The sequence below is a fragment of the Mauremys reevesii genome, linkage group 1 (assembly GCF_016161935.1).
Source record: "Mauremys reevesii isolate NIE-2019 linkage group 1, ASM1616193v1, whole genome shotgun sequence".
Taxonomy (NCBI): Eukaryota; Metazoa; Chordata; order Testudines; family Geoemydidae; genus Mauremys; species Mauremys reevesii.
In genome coordinates this window covers 33093702-33121588 of record NC_052623.1, presented here as the reverse complement: position 1 = coordinate 33121588, position 27887 = coordinate 33093702, and the positions used below count along the sequence as shown (strand labels likewise).

The 27887-nt window shown below is 44.2% G+C and overlaps 2 protein-coding genes across 8 annotated transcripts in view; both read left to right on the top strand.

Annotated features, from left to right (window-relative positions):
- MRE11 (MRE11 homolog, double strand break repair nuclease) overlaps positions 1-22366 on the top strand; it is a 62030-nt gene extending 39664 nt beyond the window's left edge. Inside the window, exons 18-21 of one of the 5 annotated variants that reach the window (XR_005600451.1) lie at positions 141-208; positions 1070-1148; positions 5221-5349; positions 22291-22366. Coding sequence is in view for 3 of the 5 variants with exons in the window: in XM_039544765.1 (XP_039400699.1) it covers positions 141-208; positions 1070-1148; positions 5221-5274 (201 nt within the window). In the remaining 2 variants the exon portion in view is untranslated. Of the gene's footprint in view, positions 1-140; positions 209-1069; positions 1149-5220; positions 6994-20211; positions 20448-22290 lie in introns of those variants that run through there. The other 4 variants (XR_005600450.1, XM_039544765.1, XM_039544750.1 and 1 more) reach the window with 4 other exon arrangements.
- On the top strand, positions 1134-27162 carry GPR83 (G protein-coupled receptor 83). Of its 3 annotated transcripts, XM_039544778.1 has the most exons (6): positions 1134-1148; positions 5221-5316; positions 20639-20985; positions 22291-22416; positions 24053-24186; positions 25006-27162. In XM_039544778.1, the coding sequence occupies exons 2-6, from the start codon at positions 5271-5273 to the stop codon at positions 25628-25630; spliced, it is 1278 nt and encodes a 425-aa protein (XP_039400712.1). In that variant the 5' UTR covers positions 1134-1148; positions 5221-5270; the 3' UTR covers positions 25631-27162. The 3 variants fall into 3 exon arrangements, with proteins under 3 accessions (XP_039400712.1, XP_039400704.1, XP_039400713.1); XM_039544770.1 differs by lacking the exon at positions 1134-1148 and having other exon boundaries at positions 5271-5349; XM_039544779.1 differs by lacking the exons at positions 1134-1148; positions 5221-5316 and adding an exon at positions 19995-20172 and having other exon boundaries at positions 20477-20985.
- The last annotated feature ends 725 nt before the right edge of the window (positions 27163-27887 follow it).

Genomic DNA, 27887 nt, shown 5'->3' with positions numbered 1-27887 from the left:
AAATTGTTTGAAGTGTAGACACTTCAGAAAACACTAAACAAAGAGCGAAAAAACTAGGGCACTGTAGCTGTCACTACATGTTTCATCCCAAAAGAGTACGTAATGTGCTGCCTTCTGTAAAATATTATTGTTTTTTCCAGGACATTATAGATGATGACTCTGATGTGGAAGAAGTTTCTTTTACTGCTGCTTCCAAAGTTACTCAAAGGTTGGTACAGTTATTTCAAAAAGGGCAGAGAGCCGTTTGAGGGTTTGTAAGCCCCTCTGGAATGGTATACATGAGTTGGGCCATAGCACTATATTCCTCTGATTGTCAGTAAAGAGTTACAATAGCTGAAACTCACTTTTAAAAATTCAAAATTTAATATATGATTTGCTCAACTGTTTTAAATAGAAAAATTAGCTTCTATGATGTAAGAGAATTTCATAGTGGTTGAGTGAGGTTCCCCGCCCCCAACCCTCTTTTTTTCTTTTTGAGACATTCAGCAGTTAGTATGAGAAAATGCAGTTGGAGGACTTGAAAGTGCATGTTGCCATGATGAGAACAGACCATGTGTATGTTTTACCATCTTTTAAAGTATATTAATTACTAGCCAGATGTTCAGAAGTATTCAGTTCCCCCACCCCACCCCACCCCACCCTTGCTCACATATAGGCATCTGGCCAGACTTTTGTAAAAGGCCTTGGTACACAGTAGTTCCTGTTGTTTTCATTGGGAGTTGCTGAATACTTTTGAAAATCTGGGCACTTTGTTTAGGGATGCACCTTGGAGTGTGTCTTCTGAAAATATAACCCCCATTGCTAATAGTCAGCAGACAACTGATTTCCATGTAAAGAACATCACTTCTGAATTCCTTCACTAAAACCTCATTTGTTACATGTTTTCAGAACTAATGCATACACTTAGCAGCAACCTGAGAACTCCGTGTGAACTGGATTAATAGGATAATGGGATCTACAAACAATATTTTTATTTAGGTTTGGTCCAGCCAAACAGAGAGAACTTAGAATGTCTGGTTCTGATGCCATGCTCTGTGATCATTAAGTTTTTCCTGTTGTAACACTTAAGGTTGTCAAGCACGTCTACATCCAGCAAAAGGAGCTCACAAAGCCAAATAACTAGAGGGGTTGACTTTGAATCAGATGAGGTACAGTATGGTCTTCTCTTGTCATAATTCTCACAACTTCATATTATCACTTTTCAAAATATTAAACTGATTAAAGGTATATCATAATTTCAAAAAAGGAGGGACCCAAATGAGGGAGCTAGTTAAACAGAAATTGAAAGGAAAGTTACAAGGGTAAAATGCCTGCAAACTGCATGGAAACTAGTTAAAGGTACATAATGGAGCTCAAACTACATGTATGCCCCAAATAAAAAAAAGATACAGAAAAAAACAAATAAATATCACCACAACTAAACAGCAGAGTAAAAAAACATGGTTAGAAGCAAAAAGGCAGCCTTTAAAAATTCATAAAAGTCATATCCTGCAGAAAGGTATCTAGGGGGGGTATGGTGGATCACAAGCTAAATATGAGTAAACAATATAATACTATTGCAAAAAAATCAAACACAGTTCTGGGATGTAGCAGTAGGAGTGTGGTAAGCAAAACACATGAAGTAATTCTTCCACTCTACTCCACACTGATAAGGCCTCAGCTGGAGTATTGTGTCCAGTTCTGGGTGCCACATTTCAGGAAAGATGTGAACAAATTGGAGAAAGGCAGAGGAGAGCAACAAAAATGATTGAGGTCTAGAAAACATGACCTATGAGGGAAGATTGGAAAAATTGGGTTTGTTTAGTCTGGAGAAGAGAAGACTGAGAGGGAACGCAATAACATAAAATGTTATTACAAGGAAGAGGGTGAAAAATTGTTCTCCTTATCCTCTGATGATAGGGCAAGAAGCAATGGGCTTAAACTGCATTACCTAACTGTCAAGGTAGTTAAGCGCTGGAACAAATTGCCTAGGGAGGTTGTGGAATCTCCATTACTGGAGGTTTTTAAGAACAGGTTAGATAAACACCTGTCAGGAATTGTCTAGTTATTACTGAGTTGTGCCTTGAGTGCAGTGGACTGGACTAGATGACCTACTGAGGTCCCTTCCCGTCCTGCACTTATGATTCTATGAAATATGAAATTGCACACCTATTAAGTAGGGTATGTAATCTATCACTTAAATCAGCCTCTGTGTCAGAAGGCTGGAGAATAGCTGATGTAATGGTGATTTAAAAAAAAAAAGGCTTACTGGCTTACTTATTGCCAAGATTGCCTCTGCAGCCTTACTTCAGTACCATCAAACTGGTTGAGACTGTGGTAAAGAACAAAATTATTAGATACATAGATAAACATGATATGGCGGCGAAGAGTCAAGGTGGCTTTTGTAAAGAGAAATCATACCTTCTGTTAGAATTCTTTGAAGGTGTCAACAAGCATGTGGCCAAGAGTGATCCAGTGGATATAGTATATTTGGACTTTCAGAAAGCCTTTTTGACAAGGTGCTTCACCAAAGGCTCTTAAACAAAGCAAGCAATCATGGGATAATATGGCTGCTCTTCTCATAGATCAGCAACTGGTTAAAGAATAGGAAACAAAGAGTAGGAATAAGTAGTCAGTCTTTACAATGGAGAGAGGTTAATAGTGCGCCCTCCCCCCCCCCACCACCACCACCACCAAGGTGAGTTGGCAAAATTTACAAACAGTGCAAATTACTCAAGATAGTTAAGTCCAAACTGACAGTGAAGAGTTACAAAGGGATTTCACGAAACTGAGTGGCTTGGCAACAAAATAGTGTGTTAAGTGCAGAGTGTACTGCACATCGGAAAAAATAATCCCAACTATATATACAAAATGATGGTATCTAAATGAGCTGTTACCACTCAAGAAAGAAATCTTGGAGTCCTTGTGGATAGTTGTCTGAAAACATCTGTGCAGCAGCAATCAAAAAAGCTTACAGAACATTAGGAACCATTAGGAAAGGGATAGTAATATAACAGAAAATACACCTCTACCTCAATATAACGCTGTCCTCGGGAGTCAAAAAATCTTACTGCGTTATAGGTGAAACTGCATTATATGGAACTTGACTTGATCCGCCGAAGCACGCGGCGCCCCCTTCCCCCCCAGAGAGCTGCTTTACCGCATTATATCTGAATTCGTGTTATATCGGGTGGCATTATAACGGGGTAGAGGTGTATCATAATGCCACTATATAAATCCATGATACAACTGCACTTTGAATACTGTGTGCAGTTCTGGTCACCCCAGCTCAAAAAAAAAAAAAAAAAAAAATTGGAAAAAGTACAGAGAAGGCAACAAAAATGATGAAGGGTGTAGAACAGCTTTCATTTGAGTAAAAGACTTGGACTGTTCGGCTTAGAAGAGAGATGACTGTTAGCCAAGATGGTCAGGGATGCCACCCCATACACCAGGTGTACTTAAACCTCCAACTGCCTGAAGCAGAGACTGGACGTTGGGATAAGTTACTTAAAATTGAGCTTTTCTTTTCATTCCCTCCAAAGCATGTTGCACTGGCCACTTTCAGGAGGCAGGATACTGGTCTAGATGAACCATTGGTCTGACCCAGTATGACTGTTCTGTTGTTCTAACTAATATTTATTTATAAGGATTTTTTTACACTTCTCTCTAATAGCACTGTACTGCACTGTATATTAAAATCAATAAAACTAATAGTTGCAGTTCACTCAGTAAGGACAAGAAAACAAGTTGTCACATTCACTCTTCTTGTCCTTATGCACAAGAAAAAAATGGGGGTTTTTTTGGGTTCCCAGCCCTTCATGATAATGTTTGAACTACCACAACCACCCCCTGTCCATGTCCAATGTTACAAGTACACAGCTGTTCCTTTTTACGTTGTGGTACTACAAGATGGGTTAACTCTGTGTTGTTACAGTATGTCTAATGCGTTTATGCTGCTACACGTTACTGTAGTATATGAACACCTGATTCTGTTGTATTTTCCAGAGCGCTCTGACTGTAAGATGCTTAGTACAAAATAAATGTAAATAAGCTAATGCGGTGTAATGACGTTTAGCTAACAAAATGCAAATATAGTAAAAACGAATTCCAGATACCATACTACTTGCTTTTCAAATTCTTGATATTCTGTGGATCTAAAATATTTTTCTAGTTTGTTAAAATTATTGTACATCTTTGTGTGCATTTCAAAATAATGCTGCAGAAATTGTCCCTATTCAGGACAACATTTATTCATGTGTTTTCCTGAATCAAAACCAGCATAACTACAGCATGAATGAGATGTTTCCAACATACCCAAGCAATAGAAACTTTACTTTTGTATTTAAAAACTTGTTTTCCATAGTCTGCAGTTTGGAAATGAATGGGACAGAGCTCCCTATCTGCACTACTGTTACAAATTATGAAAAATATATAAGAAAGGGTAAAAAATAATTTGTGTGTTTAAAATTGAAAGATGAACTTCATATTACCTGCCCTTACCTGCTAAGACCAGTCCTCTAATCCCAGTAATAATACCTGGATCCTATATTGCACTTTTCATCAACAGATGTCAAAGTGCTTCACGCTTCATTCTCAATGTCACATCAGGTTTTATTCATATTAAACTACTTTTATGGACATCTAACTTATAGAGATACATAGGATTTGACAAACCATATTGGATTGTTGGTTCATTGAGTCTGGTATCCTAACTGGCAGTGGCCAATATCTGACATCCAGAGGAAATGTTAACGACCCTTTCTGTCTCTTTTCTTCAGACCCTGTCCTCCCTCCAGCTCCTGATACACAAACAGTTGTGCAGTGCTCTATGATAAGGGGGACAGAATTCTACCCTGACCCCTGCAGATATATTGTATCTATGTTCTCTTTTACAGATATCAGGAATATATACAGTGTGGGGGAGAGAGAGCTTTCCTGTTTTACTAGGGCATATTTGGAAATGACTGATTCTGATCTCAGAATAATCTATTGCAATCAGATTAAAAACTAGCCTGATTACTGCTCTCTTTATGATGTCGTATTTACAGTTTATATCAATAAATAATATCCTCCTTCATATTGAAAATAATAGAACAAAAAGAAAGAAACTAACAGAAAGAGGCAGAGTAGAAAATATGGAGTAAGATGGCAGGCCGCCTGATTTAGCCAACTCTCGTGTTAATTCTGCCTTTTTAATTCAAAATGCCTTGAAAGCTTTTAAAATGAACTTCTACATTGCAGGATGAATTTGACCCCTTCAAGAGGACTGCTACTTCCAGAAGAAAGCACAGATGATTCTGGATTCATTATATAAAATCACACTGCACAAATGCCCAGGTCTTGTGATGGAATCAGAAAACAATATGCAAGGTTTTAGATAGTGTTTTACTCTAAACTCTTTTTTGCCTTAATGTTTCAATTCTTTTGTGAAAGATTAACTCTCAGTGGTACTGTGTATGCAATATAACTTGACGTATATGTTGGGTTACTAGATGTAAATACCAGTGCCTAATAGTAAAAACTTTGAGAAATATTCCGTAGGATAATTTGAAAATTTTTCCTTCTGTAAAACTTCTAAAAGGTTCTTTTAATCTCTGGGGACATATATAAAAGAATTCTTCCTTCTATAAAATTTCTCACTGGGTTTTAAATTTTATAGAGGAATAAATTAAAGCAATATGCATGGATGGATAAGTTAACGTATTTTTCAGGCCTAACGAACATTGCATTTATCTGCAGTTTGGTATGGTTAGCAGAAAAATTCAAGGACCCAAAGATGCAACTTTCAGTATTAAAACTATTAATGCCCAGAAAGGGTCTGCTGTTACTGTCTTTTATAAAAATGTACAGAAGTGTACAGAAATGTACAGCAGTGGCATTTTGCCTGCAATTCTAGAAAATGGCTTTAGGTTAAGTTGGTTTGCATATTTCTATCACTCAAGTGAGACTTCTAGGATAGAACCCTGCAGCTATGCAAGTAAAACTTTCAGAAGTTGGCATGAGTCTTACCTACATAAAAAATATGGAATTGGGCCAGTAATGGATGAGACACTGCCTCTGTTTATTTGTGCAAATGACACGTTTCATGGTTTTTTGGGTTTTTTTTTTTCTGTTTTCAGTATTCCCACTGAAACAACACTAATTCAGTAATGCATTCAGTAATGCTTGAATGATTTGTGTCCAAAGTGAGAACAGAAAAACATAATCAAAATAGGAATTACAGCAGTTGTTATTTTAAAAAGTCAAGATTTCCCCACGCTTGGTGCCAGCTGAGACCACAGCTATACCCTTCAGTAGGTTCATCCGGAGAGCTAGGACAGTTTGGGGCTTAACTGCAAGATCTCTCGGTGGGCTGTGTGGCCTGTTTGGTCTCCCTGACTGACTGCCTCTGGGATGTTGAAGAAGCACTACGCTACATACAACAGTTGGGTCGGAAAGTGCAGAAGTATGAACTATTCCTGGAGCAAGATGGAGTTTGGCAGCTGTGCGGCCATGGTTCTGGCCTATCATGGCCACGCAGGGGTCTGCATTCACTTTTGCTGTTGTGAACCCAAACGAGCCATAGAGGCTCTAAGAACTCTGTGGAAGTTGTCAGATCCAGGACTTGTCCCTCAAGGTATTTAATAATTAGTGGTAGTTTTGAAAGCAATCTGTTCCCTTATGGTGTCAGAACATGCTTATTCTGGCAATGTTGGCAATGGACTGACTCTTCTCCTGCCTCTTCACCAACGGCTATTTTTGCTATGCATAGACTTGCTGCTATAAGCTTCTCTGTAAAGGGGGGACTATTTATGTTTTGTGCTAGAAGCCAAAAATATGCCAGACTGCCATCAATCTCACTAGTAAGAAAAGTTACCTTATGTAGTTCCTGTCATAAAAACCCCATATAATGTTATGTGAACAATGGATGTAAGTTATATGGCACTGTGTATTTTGCATTGAATCTGAAGGATTTAAATGTAAAATCATAGCTCTTTTTTATATGTTGCTAGCTAAATAAAATTTTGTACTGAAAATAAATTGTCTCCTAATTATTAAAAAAAAAAATCATTATAGTGCTTGTTTGAGGGGAGTTTTTTTAATGTCCCAGTCACACAGGTTACAAGGAGCCAATCCTGCATTTTCTTTTTAGATATTTTTTCCATTTTCTGTGTGAAATCCAATGTTTCCCATGTCTTTTCCTGTTATCCCTTTTACATGGTCTCCCATTTAGCTCTCAGATTTATAGTACGGTTGTATTCACTATTTCTAGATTAATTGCCACAGTTCTCAAATATCACTATAAAACTCAAAGGTATTACATTTTTTACACTACAGAGAAGTAAAATAACCGCCTTATATATAAACATAACTAGCTTTATATTTAAACGTTACTTCTAGAACTGTTAATGTTGAGGATGGTACACTGGCCTGGTAATAATAGAATCATAGAACTGGATGGGACCTCGAGAGGTCATCTAGTCTAGTCCCCTGCACTCAAGGCAGGACTAAGTATTATCTAGACCATCTCTGACAGGTGTTTGTCCAACCTGCTCTTAAAAGTCCCCAATGATGGAGATTCCACAACCTCCCTAGGCAATTTCTTTCGGTGCTTAACCACTCTGATAGGAAGATTGTCCTAATGTCCAACCCAAACCGCCTTTGCTGCACTTTAAGCCCATTGCTTCTTGTCCTCTCCTCAGAGGTTAAGAAGAACAATTCTTCTCCTGCTTCCTTGGAACACAGTTTTATATACTTGAAAACTGTTATCATGTCCCCTCTTGGTCTTCTCTTCTCCAGACTAAACAAACCCAGTTTTTTTCAATCTTCCCTCATAGGTCTTGTTTTCTAGACCTTTAATCATTTTTGTTGCTCTTCTCTGGACTTTCTCCAATTTGTCCACATTTCCTGAAATGTGGTGCCCAGGACTGGACACAATACTCCAGTTGAGGCCTAATCAGTGAAGAGTAGAATGGAAGAATTACTTCTTGTGGTTTGCTTACAACACTCCTGCTAATACATCCAAAGTTATGTTCGTTTTTTTGCAACAGTGTTACACTGTTGACTCATATTTAGCTTGTGAGCCACTCTGACTCCCAGATTCCTTTCTGCAGTTCTCCTTCGTAGGCAGACATTTCACATTTTGTATGTGTGCAGCTGATTATTCCTTCCTGAGTGGAGTACTTTTGTATTTGTCCTTATTGAATTTCATCCTATTTACTTCAGACCGTTTCTCCAGATCATTTTGAATTTTAATCCTATTCTCCAGTGCACTTGCAACCCCTCCCAGCCTGATATCATCCATAAATTTTGTAAGTGTACTCTCTCTGTCATTATCTAAATTATTGATGAAGATATTGAACAGAACCAAAACCCAGAACTGATGCTTGTGGGACAACACTTATGTCCTTCCTGCTTGACTATGAACTTCTGACAACTACTGTCTGGGAACGGTTTTCCAACCTGTTATGCACGCACTGTATAATGGACTAAAGGTAAAAAATCCACTGCTATCTACATACTACACAGACCACAGTGAGAGATTATGCCGTACTCTATCTAAGAAACTGAGGAACCACCTGATCAGCATCCTATACAGCAAACAGGAAAACATCAAAAAAGAGCTCTCCAACCTAGAGACTCTCATCAATAACCAAACTTCCATACATACGGACTTCACTAAAATAAGACAGGAGATCTACATTACCCACTTCACCTCTCTAAAAAGGAAAAAGGACTGTAAGCTGTCTAAACTCCTACCTGCCACATGAGGCCACAACCGTGATATCCCTAACCCACCCAGCAATATCGTCAATCTATCCAGCCACGCACTCAGCCCAGAAGAACAGTCTGTCCTATCTCGGGGACTCTCTTTCTGCCCTGCCACCCCCACCAACATGATACAGTTCTGCGGCGATCTGGAAGCCTACTTTCGCCATCTCCGACTCAAAGAATACTTCCAGGACAACACTGAACAGCGCACTGATACACAGGCTATGGCTACATTAGCGCTTCAAAGCGCTGCCGCGGCAGCGCTCCCGCGGCAGCGCTTTGAAGCGCTAAGTGTAGTCAAAGCCCCAGCGCTGGGAGAAAGCTCTCCCAGCGCTGTCCGTACTCCACCTCCCTGTGGGGAATAACGGACAGCGCTGGGAGCGCGGCTCCCAGCGCTGGGGCTTTGACTACACTGGCGCTTTGTAGCGCCGCAATTTGCAGCGCTGCAGAGGGTGTTTTTTCACACCCTGCTGCAGCGCTGCAAATTTGCAAGTGTAGCCATACCCACAGTTACCCTCCCACCAACAGCACAAGAAGAAGAACTCCACATGGACTCCTCCTGAGGGTCGAAATGACAGTCTGGACCTATACATTGAATGCTTCCGCCGACGTGCACAGGCAGAAATTGTGGAAAAACAACATCGCTTGCCTCACAACCTAAGTCGTGCAGAACGCAATGCCATCCACAGCCTCAGAAACCATCCTGACATTATAATCAAAGAGGCTGATAAAGGAGGTGCTGTTGTCATCATGAACAGGTCTGACTACCAAAAGGAGGCCGCCAGACAACTCTCCAATACCAAATTTTACAGGCTACTTCCCTCAGATCCCACTGAGGAATACACTAAGAAACTGCACCATCTGCTCAGGACACTCCCTACACTAACACCGGAACAAATCAACATACCCTTAGAACCCCGACCAGGGTTATTCTATCTACTACCCAAGATCCACAAACCCGGAAATCCTGGACGCCCCATCATCTCTGGCATTGGAACTCTCACTGAAGGACTGTCTGGATATGTGGACTCTCTACTCAGACCCTATGTTACCAGCACTCCCAGCTATCTCCGTGACACCACTGATTTCCTGAGGAAACTACAATGCATTGGTGACCTTCCAGAAAACACCATCCTAGCCACCATGGATGTAGAGGCTCTCTACACAAACATCCCACACACTGATGGAATACAAGCTGTCAGGAACAGTATCCCTGATGATGCCACAGCACAACTGGTTGCTGAGCTCTGTGCCTTTATCCTCACACACAACTATTTCAAATTTAATGACAATATATATCTCCAAATCAGTGGCACCGCTATGGGCACCCGCATGGCCCCACAATATGCCAATATTTTTATGGCCGACCTGGAACAACGCTTCCTCATTTCCTGTCCACTCACGCCCCTTCTCTACCTACGCTACATTGATGACATCTTCATCATCTGGACCCATGGGAAGGAGACTCTGGAAAAATTCCACCATGATTTCAACAGCTTCCACCCCTCCATCAATCTCAGTCTGGACCTATCTACACGGGAGGTCCACTTCCTAGACACCACGGTGCAAATAAGTGGTGGTCACATTAACACCACCCTATACCGAAAACCTACCGACCGCTATGCCTACCTTCATGCCTCCAGCTTCCATCCCGGGCACACCACAAGATCCATTGTCTACAGCCAAGCACTGAGGTACAACCGTATCTGCTCTAACCCCGCAGACAGAGACCAACACTTAGAAAATCTCCACCAAGCATTCTCAAGACTACAGTACCCACACGAGGAAATAAGGAAACAGATCAACAGAGCCAGATGTGTACCCAGAAGCCTCCTACTGCAAGACAAGCCCAAGAAAGAAACCAACAGGACTCCACTGGCCATCACATACAGTCCCCAGCTCAAACCCCTCCAACGCATCATCAGGGATCTACAACCCATCCTGGAGAATGATCCCACACTTTCACAGGCCTTGGGTGGCAGGCCAGTCCTCGCCCACAGACAACCTGCCAACCTGAAGCATATTCTCACCAGCAACTGCACACCGCACCATAGTAACTCTAGCTCAGGAACCAACCCATGCAACAAACCTCGATGCCAACTCTGCCCACATATCTACACCAGCAACACCATCACAGGACCTAACCAGATCAGCCACATCATCACCGGTTCATTCACCTGCACGTCCACCAATGTAATATATGCCAGCAATGCCCCTCTGCTATGTACATCGGCCAAACTGGACAGTCTCTAAGGAAAAGGATAAATGGACACAAATCAGACATTAGGAATGGCAATATACAAAAACCTGTAGGAGAACACTTCAACCTCCCTGGCCACACAATAGCAGATTTTAAGGTGGCTATCCTACAGCAAAAAAACTTTAGGACCAGACTCCAAAGAGAAACTGCTGAGCTCCCGTTCATCTGCAAATTTAACACCATCAGTTTAGGACTAAACAAAAACTGTGAATGGCTTGCCAATTACAGAACCAGTTTCTCCTCCCTTGGTTTTCACACCTCAGCTGCTGGAACAGGGCCCCATCCTCCCTGATTGATCTAACCTCGTTATCTCTAGCTTGCTTCTTGCTTGCTTATATATACACACCTGCCCCTGGAAATTTCCACTGCTTGCATCCGAAGAAGTGGGTATTCACCCACAAAAGCTCATGCTGCAAAACATCTGTTAGTCTATAAGGTGCCACACGATTCTTTGCTGCTTCTACAGAACCAGACTAACACGGCTACCCCTCTGATACTGTATAGTAGTCTCTCTGTATTTCCCTAGTTTGTTTATGAGAAGGTCATGTGAGACTGTATCAAAAACCTTACTAAAGACAAGATATATCACATCTACAGCTTCCCCCCATCTACAAGGCTTGTTACCCTGTCAAAGCTATTAGGTTGTTTTATCACAATTTGTTTTTGACAAATCCATGCTGACTGTTATTTATCTTATTATCTTCTAGGTGTTTGCAAATTGATAGCTTAATTATTTGCTCCATTATCTTTCTGGGTACTGAAGTTAAGCTGACTGGTCTTTAATTCCATGGGTTCTCCTTTTTTTTTTTTAATAGATTGGCACTATATTTTCCCTTTTCCAGTCATAGACTCATAGACTTAAGGTCAGATGGGACCATTATGATCATCTAGTCTGACCTCCTGCACAATGCAGGCCACAGAATCTCACCCACCCACTCCTGTAACAAACCCCTAACCTATGTCTGAGTTACTGAAGTCCTCAAATCAGGGTTTAAAGACCTCAAAGTGCAGAGAATCCTCCTGCAAGTGACCCATGCCCCACGCTGCAGAGGAAGGCGAAAAGCCTCCAGGGCCTCTACCAATCTTTCCTGGAGAAAAATTCCTTCCCGACCCCAAATATGGCGGTCAGTTAAACCCTGAGCATGTGGGCAGTCCTCTGGAATCACACCTGTTTTCCATGACTTCTCAAAGATAATCGCTAATGGCTCAGATATCTCCTCAGTCAGCTCCTTGAGTATTTAGGATGTATTTGTGATGGGTTGGGTCACAGAAACTCCCTCAAGACTGTCAATAGATGTGCTGGGATACCACTGAGAACAAACCCCCTGCCAGAAAAGGCTTTCCTCCACTCCTGCTGACACACTAGTCGCCTCCAGCACAGACCCAGAGGTTGGGCCATGCCCCCCTGCACTTCACAGAAACTAAGATTCACTTAGCCCAGGGGCTTCTCAGTTAACAGGGACTTTCCCAGCACCCAGTATTCAGTCTTTCTGGGAGCCTAAACCCCAGTAAATCTGTTTTACTCTGTATAAAGCTTATACAGGATAAACTCATAAATTGTTCACCCTCTATAACACTGATAGAGAGATATGCCCAGCTGTTTGCTCCCCTAGGTATCAGTCACTTACTCTGGGTTAATTAATAAACAAAATTGATTTTATTAAGTATAAAAAGTAGGATTTAAGTGGTTCCAAATAATAGACCGAACAAACAAAGTAAATTACCAAGCAAAATAAAACAAAACACACAAGTCTAAGCCTAATACAGTAAGAAACTGATTACAGATGAAATCTCACCCTCAGAGACGTTCGAATAAGCTTCTTTCACAGACTGGACTCTTTCCGAGTCTGGGCCCAATCCTTTCCCCCGCTACAGTCCTTGTTAGTTCCAGCTCAGGTGGTAACTAGAGGATTTCTTAATGACTGGTCCCCTTTGTTCTTTTCCACCCCCTTTTATAGCTTTGGCACAAGGCAGGAATCCTTTGTCTCTCTCTAGGTTCCCACCCCTCTGTCTAAATGGAAAAGCACCAGATTAAAGTTGGATTCCAGTTCTGGTGACATGATTGCATGTCCTGTGAGCCCCCCTCCATTCCTCCAGGTCTGGCCCACATGTATGTACTGGAGACTTGCAGGTAAAAAGAGCCATCTACAGTCAATTGCCCTAGATAATGGGAGCCATCAAGAGTCTAAACCACCATTAATGGCCCACACTTCGTATAATTACAATAGGACCTCAGAGTTATGCTACATATTCCTAGTTTCAGAATGATGCATTCATACAAATAGGATGAACACACTCAGTAGATTATAAGTTTTGTAATGATACCTTACAAGAGACCTTTTGCATAAAGCATATTCCACTTACATGATATTCACACTTATAAACATATTTTTATAAAGCATTACAGAGTGCAACATCACTGTATTTCCTCAGGCTCTGGTGACTTGAAGACATCTAACTTGTCTAAATAATTTTTAACTTGTTCTTTCCCCATTTTAGCCTCTGATTTTATCTCATTTTCGCTGATGTTCACTATGTTAGACATCTGATCACTACTCACCTTTTTGGTGAAAACTGAAACCAAAAAAAGAGGCATTTAGCACTTCTGCCATTTCTACATTTTCTGGTTTTGCTCTCCCTCTCCCACTGAGTTATGGGCTTACTCTGTCCTTGTTCCTCTTGTTTCTAATGTATTCGTAGAATGTTTTCTTGTTACCCTTTATGTCTATAGCTAGTTTAATCTCATTCTGAGCCTTGGCCTTTCTAATTTTGTCCCTACATACATGTTATTTGTTTATATTCATCCTTTGTAATTTGTCCTTCTTTCCACTTTTTGTAGGACTCTCTTTCATCTTTAGATCACTGAAGATCTCCTGGTTAAGCCAAGGTGATCTCTTGCCATACCTCCTATCTTTCCTAGGCAGTGGGATAGTTTGCTCGTCCCCTTAATAATGTCTGAAAAACTGCCAACTCTCGTGAACTGTTTTCCCCCTTAGACTTGCTTCCCATGGGAACTGATCTACCAACTCCCTGAGGGCTTGTCTACACTACAGGACTATTTCGAATCTACTTAAGTCGAATTTGTGATTCGACTCTTAAAAAGTTTGTTTGTGTATCCATACTACATACACAACAAAAACTTGAGTCCACATTCACGGCACGGGCCAGCTTGGAATTTTGTGCGGTGCACTGTGGGATCCCACAGTTCCCGCACTCCCGCTGCCCATTGGAATTGTGATTTCACCCCAATGCATGCTGGGGAAAATGTGTGTATTGAACCGCTCAATCCGCCCCTCTCTTCCTCTCCCTCGCCGGCGGAAAATCTGTTCGCCTCTCCTTCTGGTCGGGTTACAGCGGACGCCGCAGCACTGCGAGAGCATGGAGCCCGCCGATCATGCTCGCTGCTTATGGCCGTTGTCAACTCAACTCCTCTCGCGTCCACACTTTCACAGTCCACAGCTGAGAAAACCGGCGAGAGGGGAGCAGGGGCGAGGAGGGAGGAGGGCGAGCAGATCTCTCAGAAAGCAGAGTGGAGGCAATGGTGGCAATGGTGGGTGGGGGGGTGTGGGGGTCAGGGATGGGGAGCAACAAGGGCGGACAAACAGAGCACAGGACCGTGGGACACAGCAGGGGGCTGGTGGAGATGAGGAGGCTGGATCATGCGATGCGAACTTTGCGGCTTGCGTCTTTGTCTTGTGACTTCCCCAGCCCCTGCCCCCCCCGCCAAGCGCCAAGGCAGAAGGGCAGGCAGCCCTGACTGTGCCAGCCCCCCTCTGAAGCCAGCCAGACAGCCACCGCCAGCCAGCGGCAAGCACTGGCGAACCGGCGCACGCCGCGGGGCTGGGATTGCTGGGCCCACTGTATTCACTGAGCATAAGCAGCAAAACTGCTCTGCTGTCGGTCGACTAGTGAAAGTCTCAGGTCATCATAGGTGCGATGTGATGGGATGATGGAACTGCGGCAGGGGGGGCCCTAGGGCCCCTCTCTGCCACCAGCCACCTGGCCCAGCACACCCAGCCCCCCACCAAAGGGCTACTTTCACAAGCCATGGGTGGTGGTTGCTGCTGCCTGCTTCAACGCCCCAGCGGGGTGGGCCATCAACAAGGGGTGTGGCGGGTGGGGTTTTCAGGTTCTCTCGTGTGGAGGCAGAGGCTCTGGCACTTTCTTCCCGGCAGGCAAAATGCAGGTCAGATGTGTGAATAACGGTTGGGGATGTCGGGGGGAGCCGCCTGGCTATGCTCCCTCCTATCCCGCCGCTATCCCTGCGCCAAAAGGAACTCCTATCACGGAACTTCTACACAAAAGGAATGGAACAACTGCCGTGCAAGCAAGTGCAGAAGACGGGTGGTGGGGGATCTGGTCGGACGTCTCCGGACCTTACTGACTGACTGAAAGACTATCCAGAGAAAGCTGAAAGAATATGTGTGCTGCTTTGTGTGTTGCTCACAATCTCTGTGAGAGCAAGGGCGAGAGGGAGGCGGCTTTTGGGCCTGCTGAGAGGAGCAGAGCTGTACCCTGCTGCAGCTGCCCACCCGAAGAAGAAGCCCAGATAGAAGCCTTTTGAAAGCGAAAGCTTAGAGCAGGAGGAGGAAAGAGTCCTTGTAACCTGTGACTGTCCATGATGTGACACTTGATTTTAAGCTTTATTTCCTGATCATTTAAAGTTTTTCCCCTTTTTTTAATTATTTTAAAATGTTTTAGTATATTTTATAAATCTTTATATTCGCTTTCATTTTGTTTTTGTTTTTCTTTAAGGTGGGTTACATGCTGTGGGGCCTGTGGTGTGATGGGTGGGTTGGGGGGGGGGAAGTTGGGTGGGGGGGTTGGGGTGGGTTTGGGGGGGTTGGGTGGGAGGGGGTGGGGGGGGGGGGGAGGTGGTGAGGGGGGTGGTGGAAGGTGTGGGGGGGGTGTCTGGATGGGGAGGGGGGACGGGGGGGGGAGATGCATGTGAAGGATCGCCTGCCTCCTGCATGCCTGCCCCTTTACAGCCCCTACAAGCATACACACCAAGGAAGGACTGCAAGCAAACACCCCACACAGACCCACAGCTGCACCACCAGAGACTGTCTGTGTGTCTGTGTGCTGCCAGTGTGCAGTCTGTGCAGCCCCTGCAGTTGCATGGCAGCAGCCAAGACACTAGCACATTACACATAGCCCCACAGTGACACAGAAATACACACCAAAGTCAGAAACAGAGAAACAGTCAGTAACAAACAAACCGCTTTTAAATCAGTAACACACAGTGGGTAATAAACTGGAGTTGGGGGGGTTGATGCTGTAAAGAAAAGGCTGGTACAAAAAGAAAACACATTGATAGTTGTCTCAGCAGGATTTGGTGTGCGGGGACAGTTGTGCTGCGGTGCAGCCCTCCGTCTTCCGTGCTACTACACCCGGGGACGGGACTTGGACTTTGGGGGGGAGGGGAGGGGGCAGGGACAGGCGGTTGCAGATGCACTGCAGCGGCTCTGCAGATCGCTTGCTCCGCGCTGCATCTACAAGTGCTCTAGCGCGACTGGCAGCGCCCTGAGTCGCCCCTGCTCCTTCTCTCCGCTCCCTGTCTGCCCTCCCCTGCCTGCTGATCCTCCCTGCACAGGCTCCTGCTCTGCTGTGCCTGCTCTCCTCCTCTCTCCTGCTCTGGAGCTGCCCCCTGCTCTCTTTGTCTTTCCCTTTCTCTTTTTCTCTGCTCCCCCTGTCTTTTTCTCTGCGCGTCCGGGGCCAGCCAGGAGCCATGTGAGCAGTGGGTGAAAGGATGAAAAAAGAACTGATGTGATTGATACAATGTTGCAAAACAGTAACACATCATACAACAGTTTCAGTGAACACCAAAGAGACAAGTCTAGTTCAGACAGAGTCAGAGAAGTCGAAGGAATGCAGAATCGCCTCTCACGCCATTGCGAACTCTCACCACTGAGCGGCGCCGCACGCATGGAGCGCACACTGGTAAGCCTTAAGCCTCACAGTACAGGCTTAGTAGTGTTAGTGCTTAGCTGTGCTCTCCTGCTTGGCAATGTGCAGTGCAAGCTGCGTGGCTCTGCTGGAGTGCCCTGCTGAGCATCTGAAAGATGAACTGAATGCTGCCTGTTGGCTTTGAGCCCTGGGCTTTTCCTGAGTGGCTGTTTGGTGAATCTTGCCTAAGTAAAAGTTCTGCGTCGAGTCATTCTAATGCAAGTAAGCGAGGGTTTAGCGATAAAACTTAAAAAGTAAAAGCTGTTAAGAAAAAAAATTAAAGTAAAAAAGTAAAAAATGCAAAAACTCATCTCCAGTACAATAGTACACTTAATAATATGTAATTATGCACAGCAGCACTACAACAACGACATCACCCTGACAGAGAGAGAGAGACTTCCACACAGAGAGCACCGGAGGGGGCACACTGCATGAGAGATGATGGAGATGCTGCTGAGCCTCTGAGGCAGGGTCCTGCCCTACTGCAAGAGGCATGGCAGTCCCGATGCTGGACCGATGGATGGCATAAAATGAAGAGCAGGCTTCTCACACTCTCTCTGAGAGCTTTCTCTGCTCTCAAGAAGAGCTTTTGTTTCCTTTTGCTTGCTTGCTGTTTTTGCTTGAAATATAGAGTTGTGTTTTATATAGTTTTGTTTTTTTTTTATTTTTTATTTTTTTTTTTAAATTTAAAAAAAAATGTTTTTATAATATTTCTATTTTTTTATATCCTTCCCTTTTTCCCAAAAACTGACTGATCCTGTGTGATTCTTAGGGGGCTCTCTGAGGGTGATGAAGAGATGGTGGGATGTCAGGGGAGTTATGTGGGGGAGGGATGTCGGTGGATGAAGAGACATGTCGCCTCGCCGGGATCTTCCCATCTTCCTCATCTTCCCCATCACTTCTCACTCTCAGGACCTCCCTCCTCCTCCCATCGGGGTCCTGGGCAGGGAGGGGGTTCCGGCACCCACTGGTGGCCGACCACTCGGGAATGGCAGCAGTGTGCTCTGGCGGGGCTCATGGCATGCTTGCCGCCTTGTCTTTCTGCCTTGTCCTTCGTGCATTCGGCCTCACTTCTCTTTTTTGCATCGCTGCCTCCTTGTTCCTTCCTTCTCTTAGTCGCTTTATCTTTCGTTTCGCCTGCACGCGCTCCCGGCTGGCACAGCCCTTTTTGTGGACTTCTTCTCGAGAAGCCGGCTGATCCGCCCCTTCAGCGATCTGGGGACCGACCTCTGACTCAGCCCCCTGACTCGCCTGCTGGAGACTTCGGGCCAGCCATGCTGGGGACAGGCTCTGCATCTGGGCAGGAGCTGCACAGAGAAGAACCAAATCAGACAGCGAAATGAATCAAAATTTTTCAAGGAGGCCGCAAAAAATTCGTGTCAGATTCCAGAGAATCCATGCTGAAAGTGCAGAGCCGTTTCTGGCTCCTGCATCGCCTCGAGTGGAGCTCTGTGGCTGGCAAGCCCAGCTTCCAGCGGAAGCATCATTTTGGCCGCCACGACTTCCAGAATGGCTAAGCCCCACAATCCCGGACACCAAGTTCAACTTCGCAGGCTTAGTCTCCGATTCTTTGTGCAAATCTGGTTGGGGGTGGAGTACAGGAATTAACGCTGAAGTATTAGTAATTAAATCTATATGGTAGGTCTGGCCTGAGTTTGCTAAAGTCTGCCTTGAAATCCATTGTCTTTATTTTGTTGTTCTCCCTCCTACCATTCCTTAGAATCACAAACTCTGTCATTTCATGATCACTTCCACCCAAGCTGCCTTCCACTTTCTAATTCTCAACCAGTTCCTCCTTATTTGTCAAAATCAAATCTAGAACAGCCTCTCCCTGGTAGCTGTCTCCACCTCTGAAATAAAAAATGGTCTCCAATACATCCCAAGAACTTACTGGGTAATCTGTGCTTTTCTGTGTTATTTTCCCAACAGATGTCTGGGTAGTTGAAGTCCCCTATCACCACCAGGTCCTGTGCTTTGGATGATTTTGTTAGCTGTTTAAAAAAAGCCTCATCCATCTCTTCTTCCTGGTTAGGTGGTCTGTAGTAGACCCTTACCATGATATCACCCTTGTTTTTTGCCCCTTTTATCCTTACCCAGAGACTTTCAACAAGTCTGTCTCCTATTTCCATCTCAATCTCAGTCCAAGTGTATGCATTTTTAATATATAAGGCAACACCCAGGGCCGGTGCAAGGATGTTTCGCACCCTAAGCAAAACTTCCACCTTGTGCCCCTGCACCCCTGCCCAGAGGCTCCCCCACTCCGCCCTGTGGCAGCTCCCCACCCTCTGCCCTGAGGCACCCCCCCCCCCCAGCTCATCCCTGCTCCGTGCACGACCCCGAGCACGCCGTGGCTGCTTCACTTCTCCCGCCTCCCAGGCTTGCAGTGCCTAAGCTGATTGGCACCGCAAGCCTGGGAGACGGGAGAAGTGAAGCAGCCACGGCGTGCTCGGGGAGGAGGCGGGGCAGGGGTGAGCTGGGGTGGGGAGTTCCCCTGCGTGACGCGCCACCCCCCCCCCCGTTCCTTGCTGCAGGCGGCCCTTCCCATGCTCCTCTGCCCCAGCTCCCTCTGCCTAAATGCCGGCGGCAACCGGGGCAGCCAAAGATCTGGCCGCTGTGATCGCTGCCAAAGAAAATGGCGCCCCCCAAATCCCAGTGCCCTAGGCGACTGCCTAGGTTGCCTAAATGGTTGCACCGGCCCTGGCAACACCCACCCACTGGCTGTATGATATGAAGGTGCACATCAATTCTCCCAGCAGCTAGACATTCATGACATACCGTGTATTCATAAAATATGAAATACACAATGTAAGATCTAGCTTTTAAAAACATTTTTATTCTTTTGGCCAGGAGGGGAAAGTAGCTGCCGATAGGAAGATTAGCTTTGACTTGCCTGCGAGAAAAACATCTCTAGAAAAACACTAACATAATGAAAGTGACCTTTAATACATAGACTGTTGGGTATTTTTAATGAGAGGCTGAACAATAGCCAGTTATAAGCCACATAACCTTTTAGCTTACAAGGGGAAAAAAAAAATCATTACTACTAGCTATAGTCAATGTAGCGGTGCTGTAAACAAGGCTGAAACGAGCCCAAAATACATTTAAAATTGTATTTTTAAATTGGAATCTCTCTTAGACTGCAGCACAGCTACCAGATGTGTTTATAAACAGAACAGAATTTACAAGAAGCTGCTGCTGCAGGTCAGGATGCTGATAGGGAAGAAAAGGATGCTCAGGTGAAACCAGATAGATTTTATTTTTCTTATATATTACAGATGTAATTATCTCTGAGGAGAAGTGGGAGGCATGGAGTAAAACCCAGTAGGAGTGCAATCTTGGACAAAGCGAGTACATCAGAGTAGCAGTAATATTAAGCATCCAATGAGTGGAGATTCTTGCTAGCAGCCTGCCTGAGACGGGAGATATAAAAGTGCTGAAAGAGAAGTCCACACTGACTGAGTGTCAGAGCTGCATAACCACAGCACTTGTCTGGATCACCTGCTGTTGTTTTGGCTGATAATTTCTGCATTTTGTTCACAGTTATGAAGATTGCGCTACGGAAAGCAAATGACAGCTCATTAAGCCTCCCATTGACTGGACACACAGTATTGTTTCATAGATGAGCTATTTCTGAATCTGAAGAAAGAAGCAGCGTTTCAGAAATGGTTACTCATTATATATGGCTCTCTCTCCCATACTTAGCTACTGCCTTTGAGAGATCAGCAAAGCTTCCCATCAACAGAAGTTTTGAAGGATCTTTTGAAATACCCAACAGCTCCAGTTTTTTTTCCTGGAATAACTACACACTTGCTGACTGGCAGAGCTTTGTGGGCAGGAGAAGATATGGGGCAGAGTCTCAAAATCTTACAGTGAAAGCCCTGCTCATTGTGGCATACTCCTTCATCATAGTGTTCTCGCTCTTTGGGAATGTCCTGGTCTGTCACGTCATCATCAAAACCAAAAGGATGCACTCCGCTACCAGCCTGTTTATTGTGAATCTAGCTATAGCAGACATAATGATAACGCTGCTCAATACTCCCTTTACGTTGGTAAGAAACTGACAGAAGTCTGTTCCCTCTCGCTCTGCTTCTTTTCTCTAAATTATGAGCATCTGTAATAGAAAACGTATCATTTGTCTTTTCTTCCCGTAACAGAGAGAGCTTAGTGTGTGGAGTTTGCCTCTGATTGTTGTTACTTGCACTTGCTGGAATGACAAATGACACTGTAGTAAATTTGAGGCTGCAATTTGGGCTTCCAGTCATGTTAAAGCATTAGAGTTAATTTAATGACTTTTTTTCTTTATCCTGTCATATGGAGTTATATTCTCAGTTTATCCTCTGCTAATGCAAGTTAGTTCTATGATACACTTGCTAGTAATCTTTCCGGACTAGTTTTAAATGTCTGTAGGGATGGAGTCATTACTTTTTGGAAGATTTAACAGGTCTTTTCCTTTTCTAATTTCTATGATCCAGTTAGAAATGTAATAATTAAAATTGCACCTCTGGTTTATGCCCAAGGACATTGTTGGCACTAAACTAGTAAGCATAAGAGGGTTGTAGTTTTACAGTATTTAGTTATGTTCCCTCTCCTTAGGAGCTTCCAATATAATACCATGAATCTTCCTTATTTAAAAAAATGGTTAATGATCAGCAGCATGTTACATGGTCTGGTGAAAAGAGATACTTGCACTGTACCCAGATCAGGAATGCAGGAGTATCCATGTATCCAGCAGGGATGGTTGGGTGAGGGGAACTGACTTGTTGGCAGTTCTTTGGGTATGGAGGAAAATATTCTGAAGGAAGTCAAATGCCTTAGAAGTTGCTCCACCATACTAGCTGGGTGCACATTGCCAGGTCAGTAAAGAGGCACTAACATCATTGTATTTCTGGATCACCTCCCCAAAAGTCTTGACTCTATTTAATGTCCTGTTGCAGGCTTCAGTAATCAGCCAATAAATATAAGGTGACAGAGATTAGATAAAATCTCCTTTCGTGGGGAGGGATAGCTTAGTGGTTTGAGCATTGGCCTGCTAAACCCAGGGTTGTGAGTTCAATCCTTGAGGGGGCCATTTGGGGATTGGTCCTGCTTTGAGCAGGGGGTCGGACTAGATGATCTCCTGAGGTCCCTTCCAACCCTAATAATCTATGATTCTATGAAAGAAAGGAGTGATGTGTTAGCCTGTTCGTGACCTGCAGATTTTTAATAATCCTTTTGGGATGGAAGTCAAAATAATGACCACAAGTGCAGCTAGTAGAGTGCTGACAATGCACAATGAGTCAAATGTCAGGCATGTGAAAAGTACCCAAATGATGCATGTAGAAAGCTAAATATATTCCCCGCTGGACTGTTCCTAGGCTCGGTTTGTGAACAGCACATGGATATTCGGGAAGGGGATGTGTCACATCAGTAGATTTGCACAATACTGCTCCCTCCATGTCTCTGCTTTGACTCTCACAGCAATCGCAGTGGACAGACACCAGGTGAGAGTTCTCTTAAGCTACATGGCCATGAATTGAAAATGCTGGCGCATTCCTTTATTTTAAAATAAGAAATTAAAAACCATTTTCTGAACACCTCAGACCCTAAGGAGTTTAGCACAGGGCACTCTGTGTAAGAATTGCCAGGGTGGTGGTGTATATTTTTTCTGATCAGCTCTCTGGTATCATTTAAGGAGGAGGAATACGTACAATTTAGGGGCTAGAGCAAGGGTTCTCAAACTGGGGGTCGAGACCCCTCAGGGGGTTGCAAGGTTATTCTGGGGGAGGAGGGGTCACAAGCTGTTATCCTCCACCCCAAACCCCAGGTTGCCTCCAGCACTTATAGTGGTGTTAAATATATATAAAGTGTTAAGGGGGGGGGTCACACTCAGAGGCTTGCTATGTGAAAGGGGTCACCAGTAAAAAAGTTTGAGAACCACCGGGCTAGGGGGTGTGCCGGCAGTCTGGATTCCTGGGTTCTGTTTCCAGGTCAGCCATTGGCTTTTGCACAAACCTCTCTGTATCTCTAATATGTTGGTAGTAATACTTGCCTCAGAGAGGGAGCGTGAAGCTGAATGAACTGCTTGTACTCCTTCAGCCAATGATCTCAAAGCACTTCACAAAATATTATGTATTATTCTAAATGCAGGTACATGCTGCATCTTCAGACCCTAACTTAATATGCTAAATTCACACAAGGAGCAGAGCTGTCAAATAAATGATTTACGAGGGACACTAATTTAAATAGTATATTTTGCTCTGGGCAGGAACTGGAATTTCTATCCCAGGGAAAATTTTGCATTTCCAAAAAAATGTGTGTTCTGAACTGGCACACAAGGCAGGCTATGCAAAATGTGCTGGGAGAGGAGCATTCTCCATGCATTCCATTGCAGAATCACCCACATGGAATTTTTCAGTAATGTCCAATCCAGCCCCAGCAGCCTGCCTAGCACGCCGAAAGCCCCCAGAGCCTGGGCGATCAGGGAGCCAGGTCGCAAGCTCCATACCAGAGGGGCTGCTGAGGAGCCAAGGACTTGGGATCCTGAGGCAGCAGCCTGGGAGTGGGGAACCTGGGATCTTGAGAGCTTTCATTTCAATTTTCCCAACAGGAAATTTCAGAAAATGCATTTTCTGTCAGAAAACCATTCGTCTGTAATTATACTGGAAACCCACCTTTCTTTGTGTCACTGATGCTGTTGAATACAAACACTGAAAGCATTTTAAAAGCCTCCATCCCTGCCTTTTTTTATATTGTTGAATTAGGCCCAACCTGCAAACTGATATGACAGGGCAGAACTTCGTGCCCGCCCTGTAGCCCACTGAAGTCAACCCATCTCCATGTGGGTGCAGAAGTTCACTTTCGCAGCTGCAGTAGTAGGATCAAGGCCTTACTTTATCCATGTCTCTCAGCTTGGACTGTGAAAGTTAATTACTTCAGTTCAGCTTTCATTCAGAGTCAAGTTCACTTTCTGGTTCTGTAACCTGAAATCAGTGGAAGTTGAATGCAGGGATCTCCCATGAAACGTTTGCTCATTAAACTGCTGTGATTACTGCTGTATTTAAGAGTGGGAGATAATGTGAGGAAAATTGCATAATTATTAAAATGTCATCAGGCCACGTGTTTGTTTATTCCAAACAGGTTATAATGCATCCTCTGAAACCTCGTGTATCCACCGCAAAAGGCATTGTCTACATCTCTGTTATCTGGATTATGGCAACGTGTTTCTCCCTCCCACATGCTATTTATCAAAAACTATTCACTTTTGAATACAGGTAAGGCTGATCGCTGCTTTTGATCTGCAGAAACATATGGGGCCAGATCCCCAGTAGGGACAAGGAAGCCATGTCAATTTACACCAGCTGAGGATCTGGTCCATAGTGCACATCGATACCTTTCACAATGGCTACCCTTCTAGTATTATTCATCAACAACACAGCGTGTCAGATGCATCAGGCCAGATACGTAGTTGGCATAAATTGGCAGTTTACACCAGCTAGAGATCTGGCCCATTGATTGAGGCCAGGACTGGAAATGAGGCCCTAATTGGTTCTTATCTAACCCCAGCTCTAACACTGACTCCCTGGGCAAGTGACTTAATCTCTCTGTCTTAGTTTCCTCTTCTGTAGAATAAAGATAATAATACCTACCTGTCACCCTCTGTTGTGAGGGTTAATTAATGTTTGTGAAGTGTTTTGCTGATGGAACGGGTCATAAAGGTGATAGATTTTGTATTACCGTTTACATACAGAAGTTCATTGAAAGGCATAGAGTGTTTCACTCCACTCCTAAGAACTTAATTTTGTGCAGCTGGTAATTAGAGGTTGCAATTAATTAGTTTCGTAAGAAGATCATAATCTCATGCATGTGGTGATCAATTATTCTGATCACATTTCTTGTAAGCTACGTTATGCGCCACTTCCTCAATTGGTGTAAATTAGCACAGCTCTGCTGAAGTCAATGGAATGATGTGAATTTGCACCAGTTGAGGATCTGGCTCTTTGGTTTTATGACAGGAGTCTTGTCTTTCTCTCCCTTACTGTGATACCCAGCCATGTTTGTTCATTCATTGTGATCAATCCTTTTATCTGCAGTGAAGACGTCACCCGATGCCTGTGTCTCCCAGATTTCCCTGAACCAGCTGACCTCTTCTGGAAGTACCTAGACTTAACAACCTTCATTTTGCTCTACGTTCTGCCCCTTTTAATCATCTCTGCTGCCTACCTGAGAGTGGCCAAGAAACTCTGGCTGCGCAGTGCCATTGGGGATGTGACCACGGAGCAGTACTTTGCCCTTCGGAGGACGAAGAAAAAGACCATTAAGATGCTGATGGTGGTGGTTGTCCTCTTTGCTGTTTGCTGGTTTCCTTTAAACTGCTACGTCGTCCTCCTTTCCAGCCAAACTATTCGTACCAACAATGCCCTGTACTTTGCTTTTCACTGGTTTGCAATGAGCAGCACCTGTTATAACCCCTTCATTTACTGCTGGCTCAATGAACATTTCAGACTGGAACTGAAGTCTTTGCTCAACATGTGCAAAAAACCACCTAGCCCGAAAGAGCACAGGCTTCCATCTACAGTTCCATCCTACAGAGTAGCCTGGCCAGAAAACAGCAACTTCAAGAGGTCTCAGGTCTCCCATGTCCTTCCATCAACCTCCAATCTCCAGTCAGGGAAGACAGACATCACTTCAGTTGAACCTATAGTAGCTGTGAGTTGAATGATGCAATAAAATGGGAGCACGTGGGGTATGCGCCAGGATTGCAGATGGATTGGGTGAAAGCTGACGAGTGTGATGAAGAGAGACAGGAATTCTTGACTACTTCACTAGAGTGCACACACCAATGTGCATGCTGTTTGTGCTGAGAACCCAGAACCATAGGAGTCAATGCATTCCTATCAGCAAGAGAGTTATCTCTTTAATGCAGACTGGTAGTATATCTATACAGCCTCCAAATAGAAGACAGACAGCATAGCCCTTGAGAAGGGGGAAAAAACCCTTTTAATTGTCAGACTGATTTTGAACTGGCAGCTAGCTGAAGGACACTTCAGTGCAGCCTTAGAGGGACAGAAGAATTATTATTTGGGTGTTTAGCCTGGACCTTTCATTACTCCTGAAGGGGACTGAACTTAGGTGACTGGGCCGGAGGGCCAAGCCATGGAAGACCTGGTGAGAAGGAGAGGGTGAAGCAGAGGTGCTGGGGATGAGGATCCCTTGCAGTGTTGCACTCTGACACAAGGGAGCGCTACATGTGGTTAGTACACTACCTTACACCTTGTAATGGCTCTTCATTGGCCAGTGTGATATGGTTTGGTCTCAGTCCATTTCCAAGTGAATTAGTGTCTGCATCACAAGCGCCATCACCCAAATTATCAGCAGAGATGCCCTAGGTTGGATGGATATGGAAAAATGGAGCTGTCCTATTATCCAGATAGATGCTTTCTGTAAGGCAGGGTTGAGGCACACTGATGGAAGAAACTGTACTTTTTAAAATACATAAACAAACAAACAAAGGATGACTTTGGACTTCTGGCTGACAGTTCAGCAAATTTTGCCTGGAATTTTTTTAAGGAAATCTAGTTACAGTCCCATCAAATCAATTAAATGAAAGAATATTTAGGAAGTTCTTATGGTCAGAGAATTAAAATCAGGAAATAATTTCTTCGTGCATTGAAAGTACTGCACAAGCTCATTTAGAACAGTAGTGTTTACAAACCAATTTGTATTTGATTTAGAATCTTATTTAACAGAGTATCTCTGCATCATCATCACGTAACAGCTAAAGAATCCTGCAGCTTCCCTCTAGAATTTAGCATTGCTCCCTTGCTCTGTAATGCAATTGTATAGCTGTTCTCAGTTCAGAGACCGAGGGACTATATCTGTTCTCTTCTAAAATGCTGTATATTACCTCTTTGGAATCGTGGACACACAAACTATCTGCTTTAAAATAGCAGGACAGATGGTGTATGATACCAAGCAAGGAAACTCCAGAGCCTCCAGAAGCCGTATTGTGGACGGTGATGTTTATCTATGTGTTCATGATGCGGAAATCAGCTGGCTATCCAGAGGTGCCCCGCTCTACATGAAACACTCAGCAGCTAACAGTAAAAGGAGAGAGAATGAAAATAACATGAATGGAAAGAGAAACCAGTTGTAACTGATGTCCTGTACTGGTTTCTAGCACCTGTGACTTGTGCGAGTTTTTCATGGCTGTATACTTACAGAAAATAAAATGTATGCAACATTTGTCAGTTAGCCTATCACTGTATACACAGAGGGAATGTCACACACCCTGGTCTCTTAGGGCTTCCCTTCTCAAGGCATTATCCAGCTCTCTCTCAGAATCAGGCTTTACTCTGTTACTCTCTTGTTAAGGTCCTAAGAGTCAGCATGTCACTGATCTGTAGAATCAGCTGCTTCTACACCCCTCCCACAAATATGTGAGCAATCCTCTCTACCACTTCTACTCTAGTTTTTGAATGCACGAGTAATAAAATGTTGTCTTTATTGCACAAGTAAAAGGCAGCAGAACATGCTCTGATTTGAGGGGGTCATTCTAAATTGATCCTCACTTGCAAAGCAGGGGATAGGAATGCCAAATCAGAGCAAAGGTGAGAGTGGGTGAGGGAAGAGGTTCTTATCTGGCAGTGTGTATGCTGCCTAGAGAGTCCTAGCTACCGTTTAACTCCCCTCCCCGCCCAATATTTAATGATAGAGCTGATTAGACTCTATTCAGAATTCTTGTTTCAAGTTAGTGGTTCCTAGAGCTGACATCAGTGCTGCATGGATTGAGGAGCTAAGCCTTAGACCAGGGGTCTCAAACTCAAATGACCCCGAGGGCCGCATGAGGACTAGTGCATTGGCCCGAGGGCCGCATCACTGACACGCCCCCTTGCTCCCCCTGGCCCCACCCCCAATCCACCCCTTCCATGAGGCCCCGCCCCTGCCCTGTCTCTTCTCCACCTCCTCCCCTAAG

Coding starts and splice junctions, on each gene's coding strand:
- GPR83 (XM_039544770.1), top strand. CDS start 5,271: ATGATTCTGGATTCATTATATAAAATCACACTGCACAAATGCCCAGGT. Junction 20,986..22,290: donor TCAATACTCCCTTTACGTTG/GTAAGAAACTGA, acceptor GACTGTTCCTAG/GCTCGGTTTGTGAACAGCAC. Junction 22,417..24,052: donor TCGCAGTGGACAGACACCAG/GTGAGAGTTCTC, acceptor TATTCCAAACAG/GTTATAATGCATCCTCTGAA.